This window comes from Charadrius vociferus, unplaced genomic scaffold (genome assembly GCF_000708025.1).
Source record: "Charadrius vociferus isolate BGI_N301 unplaced genomic scaffold, ASM70802v2 scaffold363, whole genome shotgun sequence".
In the NCBI taxonomy this organism is placed as follows: Eukaryota; Metazoa; Chordata; class Aves; order Charadriiformes; family Charadriidae; genus Charadrius; species Charadrius vociferus.
Window position 1 is genome coordinate 2,458,460 of NW_009647942.1, and position 6,452 is coordinate 2,464,911.

Genomic DNA, 6,452 nt, shown 5'->3' on the forward strand with positions numbered 1-6,452 from the left:
GGTTTGTGGGGGAAGGAACTTTTAAAGGCCACCTAGACCAGCGCCCTGCCATGAGCAGGGACACCTTCAACTCCACCAGGTTGCTCAGAGCCCCCTCCAACCACACCTTGAGTGTTTCCAGAGATGGGGCATCTACCACCTCTCTGGGCAACGTGTTCTGGTGTCTCACCAGCCTCACAGTAGACTAAATCCACCCTCTTCAATGCCATTACCCTTTGTCCTATGGCAAGGAGCCCTGGTAAAAAGTCTCCCCACCCTTCTTGTAGGCCCCCTTTAAGTACTGAAAGGCCGCGACAAGGTCTCCCCAGAGCCTTCTCCAGGCTGAACAACCCCAACTCTCCCAGCCTGTCCTCACAGGAGAGGTGTTCCATCTCTCTGGTCATCTTTGTGACCCTCCTCTGAACCTGCCTCAACAGGTCCATGTCTGTCCTGTGCTGAGGGCTCCAGAGCTGGACACAGTACTCCAGGTGGGGTCTCACCAGAGCAGAGGGACAGAGTCACCTCCCTCGCCCTGCTGGCCCTGCTGCTTTTGATGCAGCGCAGGATACAGTTGGCTTGCTTGGTTGTGAGCATACAATGCCAGCTCACATCCAGCTTTTTACCAACCGGTACTCTCAAGTCCTTCTTGGCAGGGCTGCTCTCAATCCCTTCATCCCCCAGCCTGTATTGATTGGGGGCCCACCCGGGGTTGCCCCAACTCAGGTGCAGGACCCTGCACTTGGCCTTGTTGAACCCCATATGGTTCACACAGGCCCACTTCTCAAAGCTGTCCAGGTCCCCCTGTACAGCATCCCATCCCTCATGTTTGTCAGCCGCACCGCTCAGTTTGGCATTGTCTGCAAACTTGCTGAGGGTGCACAAGATCCCACTGTCTCTGTCACTGATAAAGATATTAAATAGTAAAAAGTAGCGTGAGCACTTGCATTTACCACCTGCTTACTTGTAAAGACACACACAGTAGAGTACTCTTGGTGGTTTTACCCCTTTCACTGATTAGTTCAGTGCTACGCAGCCGGCCAGTGCCTCCCGCAGCAGGGAAGGGGGGTTGAGGGTGATGGCTGCAGGAGGGGTAGGGCAGGGGCTGAGCAGGGGAGACAGTAAAATTGTTCAACCAACTAGAAAGGTGGAAAAATCAGAAGAGCTTTCTGGCCCAGAGCCCTCCCCACTTCAGGTCAACCAGAACCCTCAAACACATACTCCAAGCAAAAGCCCTCCAACTGTCTGTGAGCAACAGGACTCTGCAAATTGGACAAAGGACAAGCCAGAAGAAAACACTACAGCCTCCTAGTCAACATAGGTGATGAATCCCAGGAGTATTCAGCTGCCCAGGTACCTGCTTTAGGACCACACATTTGGGTGTTTCAATTGGCAGATGACTCCCGCTTGTTCATAAGTTGTCATGGTCATCCTCAAACCCAGGATTTAGATCTGCTGCCTGCAGAAGCACACATTCACAAAATGTACTTGACTGTCCTGCAAGTTGATAGAGTATTGGGCATAAACCCATTTACTTCTTAAGAAAAAAAAGAAATCGCAAATATATCAGTCCAAAAAGTTCATGTTTTGGTTTTTTTTTTTTTTACACTATCTTCCTTTGTTTCAATTTAGAAATACGCAACCAAACTAATTTCTCCCATTGTTTAAAGACTTGTTGAGGACATAATTTGAGTGTTGCTTTTAACTGCACAGTAGCGGTTCAAATAAAGTTTTAGTAAATGCTTCATTTGAAAATGCCCCTCTAGCTTTTCACAGAAGGAAAGCAGGAACAAGCAAAGAAATTATATAAATTCCACATTTTTATGGTTCACATTTGGCAGGAGCAGATAGTATGGTTGTTTCCTCTGACTCAGAAGAGTCTTCAGTCTGGCCAAAGGCCTTCATTCAGAACAGAGTCTGACACTGCAGTAACCACACAAGAGGCAGCTGTGCTGAGAAGTAGGCAAGTGCCTTCACATAAAGCCAAGGCAGCAGCCTTGTTCAGCAAAGTGGAAAAACTCATCTGGACACTTCTTCCTACTTAAACAAAGCCTTCAGCTTCCACCACTTTTGAATCAATATAAACAGCTGAAAATCCAACTCTTGATAAACTTTCATAAGTATGTTAAGCTAGTACATCTACAGCAGAAGTCTCTTGTGTCCAAGACAGGCTTGTTGCTTCAACATTTATGGGCTACTACTGTGTACATTTCCATTTCCATTCACCTCCTTGTATTTAAAATCTCCATGTACTATCCAAGTGTGGCAAATTTGGTTAAGAAAGCATTTTTCTATTCAATTTCAAGTCTAACCAAGTTCAAGACCAAACCACCTGGCAGTAACAAGCTGTTGCTTTCTCCTTTGAACCACACAAATTCAGCTGTTGGTGTTAGCATATTCCACTACCATTCATTAGTAAAGTGTTTATTTATAAATTTGCTACACTTTTGTATGAAAAACCACCCTGAAGTCCACTAGCTTTATCTACATCTTAACATTTGTTAGTAAAACACTAAAATAGTCTAACCAGAGCTTGTAACAAAAGGTTGCTATTTTGTACAACAGTTTGGTAAACAACTTTTATTTTAAATTAAATCTTCATTGCACATAGGGGATAAGGAATCAAAGGACCATTTGCAGGAAATAAAGAGACACAAAGCTTCCAATATAAAGACTATCCCTTTTTGCCTTAGAGCAACACAGTTTAAATACATCTATTACAGCACATTTATGAACACAACCATTAAACATAACCAAATTGGTTTGACTATATCAAGACTGTTAGAATTCTATTGTGTTAACGCAGTTCAGATCATCTATAGCCATCTTCAATAAAACTGTATGTGTGAAGAGTAACACCTAAACACTTTAAAGAACACAGATGACAAGAATTCTTCATTTCAACTTCAGTTCAGAACTTGAGCAGAGGGGAATCCAGATTTTCTTTGTTTACATCAGGACTCAAGATGATAAGAGGCGAACTCAAATCAATTAGCTGAAAGAAAAACAATAAATTAACTCCTTAGTCAGCTGTTATACATAACTACTAGCAGCAATAATCTCTATTAATGTAGTCTTCTCAAGTACTTTGTTTAGGACTCCTATCAATATTCAGAAGCCAGATACAAACACCACACTCAAGCTTTTAGGTTCAGGTTTTTAAACATCTAGCTCATTCTTAGACAAGCACGAGCTTCTCACAAAGTGGTTATTGCCCATACTCCCCTTAAAAGCCTTAAAAGGCTTTTCTAAGTTTCACTACTATGTATATTCAAGCGGTACTGTTATCCATGCAGGGCAGAGCACTTCTGAACTCCTCTGAACCTACAAAAAGTCAGACTTCTGTGATCTTCTTTTGAGATACTCTGAAGGACCCGATATTAAATTGATCCCAACTATATCCAAAGTCAAAGGCTACATCCTCATAGTTACCACTATTCACCTTCCCATATCTAAAGGCATCTACCTTCAAACCACTAGTGTACAAAAAACACTTGCCCAGAAATGCTTGTCAAAATTTAGAGTAGATTCCAATGCATATCTTTCAACTAAGGAGGGGATTAGGAGAGGAGTTAAACAGGAGAGACAGCCCTGCTTTTTTTGCTGAAAATGAGCTGCTGCTGCCGCTAAGAACTAAAAAAAGAAAAAAAAAAATCGCAAGAAAAGGAAAACAAGAGTCAGCATGCCTACTGAAGACAGCATTCGATTCCTGCTCTGGAAAACTTTCATTCTTTAACAACTGCTTTAAGCATTAAGTTCTTTCTTCATCCTCCTCCTTTTCCTATTTGCAGATTGCTCACTGAACTCCAGTTTAGAACACATTGTTTGATTTTAAACATTACGGTCTCTTTACTTAAGAGCACTTTAGTATGTAGTATCATATTGAACATATTAAGCTAATATTAAATAATGCTTACAGTATTGTGGAGCTGCTCTGCAGACAAGTACATGCAGCCAGTTGACATTTTTCTGGTATCATATTTGCACCAGAAGACTTGAATATAACTTACCTTTACCTGCCCCGAGATTGTAGGCTTTAGAGGAGTAATCTTATTCACTTCAGGAGTATTGGAAAGGTCAATCAGAGGTCTGCTTTCACATTCCAAAGTGTGTGGGAGAGATTTGTCTATTCCAATGTCTACCAGTAGGGCCTTAAAAAAAAAAAGTTCAGGTTTTCCCCTCTGTTCTCAATGCTTCCTTCATAAACATTTAAGCAGTAAATTCAGCTTATACAGCTGTAATAATCACAGGACAGGTTTAATTTACAGGTTGGCTATTTTTCTTGCAGGGTTGTTTGCACACAGTGTAAAAACCTCAGCTCTTGCTCTGTCAATGGCATCACAAATGGGGAAATGCAGTGAGACAAAGCAAAGGAGCTCCCTGGGGCATAAAACAGTTTTTGACTTAAAAGCAGAGTTCTATGTATGTGCTAAGCCATTCTAAAACAGATACTTCAAGTCATCAAGTAAGCTAACAAGGAAAATACTGATGCAATAACATCAAGTAATTAATCTACAGATTATTCTACACCTGAATATTTGTAAATCAATAGCCACTTTGACAGGTTAATATTTCAGAACTACCAGTTCAGTCATTTCTCCTTAATGCCTGTGGGGTGCCAGCTTTCAGTATGACACCACTAGATTCTTGGGAGAGGGGAAAAGTGTTCACTGGACTAAGTACAGGACACTAAGTTTACCGCTACATGGGCTTTGGAGTTTAATCCTCACTCATTCTATGGAGATTTGAACTGCTATTAGGTTACTGAATTTAGCTACAGCAGTGCCTTTTATCCCCACCCCAGGGCATAAAATTTCCTATTGCAGCCATAAAGCCTGCAATAGGAAATGTCCTGTGACACTGCTTTTCTAATCAAATCCACAAGGATTTGACAGCACTTATCCAGAAGTGGAAATTTAATATGAAACCTGCAAGTATTTGACCATTTAGTTCTGTGTTGGGAACAAACTTAGTGGAAACACTGAACAAATATTCAGTGCCAAAAATAGGCACTAGAGGGTGCACATACTTAGAGTCAATCCATTTTAAATTCATGTATACTGAGTGGTTTTCCTACTTATCCCTCATCTTGAAATAATTTTTAAAGAGTTTACTTAGTAGTTCTGTAGAAAATATATTGTCGTTTCTTACCTCAGTTTGTCTCTCTTCAGCCAGCTGATTTTGTACTTCAGCCTCTTTTAATTTGTTTTCTACTACCTCTGTAGCAGTTTTTTCTGGTGAGAAGTTAAGTGCCAGAGGTAGCACAGGTGGAGGAGATATATCATCTTCTGAAGAAGATATCTGTGTCTTACTTTCTTTTGTCTGTTTAGAACTAGGGAAAAGAATATTAGCAATAACTGAGTTCTTTAATCAGCATGAACTACAAAGAGAGCAAGCCACTTCTCTAACCTCATTTTCTCCTTTTTCACCCCAAATTTTAATGACCAAAAAGCTTCCCATATTTTCATCCTAAAAGTATGCTAGTTACCTGCAAAATACAAAATATTTCATGCTGCAATAAATTTATAGCCTACGCACAGAGAAAAAAGCTAATGGCTTCAGGCTGATGGAAAATTTAATCTTAAATTGACACATACATGCAGCCTTAACTTCAGATATGGGATTTTGGTGTTTTAGATTTTGAAGAAATAACTTGCAAACAAGTACTGCATGTCACTGAGCAGCCCGCTTCAGTCCCTGCTGAGAGGAAGAACTGACACAAGCTGGAGGACCAGGGGTTGTAATCTGACAGGTATGATAAAGTCATTGTAGAGAGAGTAATTGTTTCCTTGAAAGAAAAGACTATTTTGGTCATTTAGCCTTAGTAACATGACATATAGGAAGAGTTTTCTAACCATTAATCATCCCTGCTTTAATCCTGTTCATCTCCACCAACCATGAAGCAAGCCTGCATACATATATATGGCACTTGTGAGGAGATGTTGGGCTAATAATAAGACAACATTATTTTCACAGAAAACAAACATAATGAACAACAGTGTAGGGTTCACCTATTCTGCAAACAATCATTTCAGAGGAAAGACAGGTAAACCTGCTCAGAAACTAAAGTTCAGTCAATAAATCCTTGGCTTTTTGACTGATGCTTTAACAAAGTAATTTTACAGAAGCGTTGGCAACAGTATAGAACAAAGTTAAGAGTAATACATATTTTAAACAGCTGTTTCCCTTCATCAGAAGACAACAGCAAAATAACAGCAACACCAAATCTGTCAGAGCATCAGATACAAGTCTTAGGTTGCCCGCTAGCTCAAGAAATACAAATAACTTCCCATTAGAGATTATAATTCTTTAGTGTCAGGTCCTGACTCATCTCAGTGAGGCTTATAGTATTTTACTAGTCACAAGATATAAATCTTTATTAGGCTTATACAGCATCTGTGCTCAAATGCTTTATTCTAACAGCAGAGGTCCTTGAAACCTGAAAGTCATAATTAAAATTAATTCAGAGAAAATTT

The 6,452-nt window shown here is 40.3% G+C and overlaps 2 protein-coding genes across 2 annotated transcripts in view; both read right to left on the reverse strand.

Moving 5' to 3' along the window:
* Nucleotides 1–209, reverse strand: part of TRMU (tRNA 5-methylaminomethyl-2-thiouridylate methyltransferase) — an 11,268-nt gene extending 11,059 nt beyond the window's left edge. Inside the window, exon 1 of the mRNA XM_009883223.1 lies at nucleotides 170–209. Within this exon, the coding sequence (XP_009881525.1) occupies nucleotides 170–209 (40 nt within the window). The remainder of the gene's footprint in view (nucleotides 1–169) is intronic.
* A 2,678-nt stretch (nucleotides 210–2,887) lies between these two features.
* The window catches only part of GTSE1 (G-2 and S-phase expressed 1), a 10,626-nt gene continuing 7,061 nt past the window's right edge, over nucleotides 2,888–6,452 (reverse strand). Inside the window, exons 9-11 of the mRNA XM_009883218.1 lie at nucleotides 5,128–5,309; nucleotides 3,987–4,127; nucleotides 2,888–2,971 (exon numbers count right to left, since the gene is read on the reverse strand). Of these exons, the coding sequence (XP_009881520.1) occupies nucleotides 2,888–2,971; nucleotides 3,987–4,127; nucleotides 5,128–5,309 (407 nt within the window). The remainder of the gene's footprint in view (nucleotides 2,972–3,986; nucleotides 4,128–5,127; nucleotides 5,310–6,452) is intronic.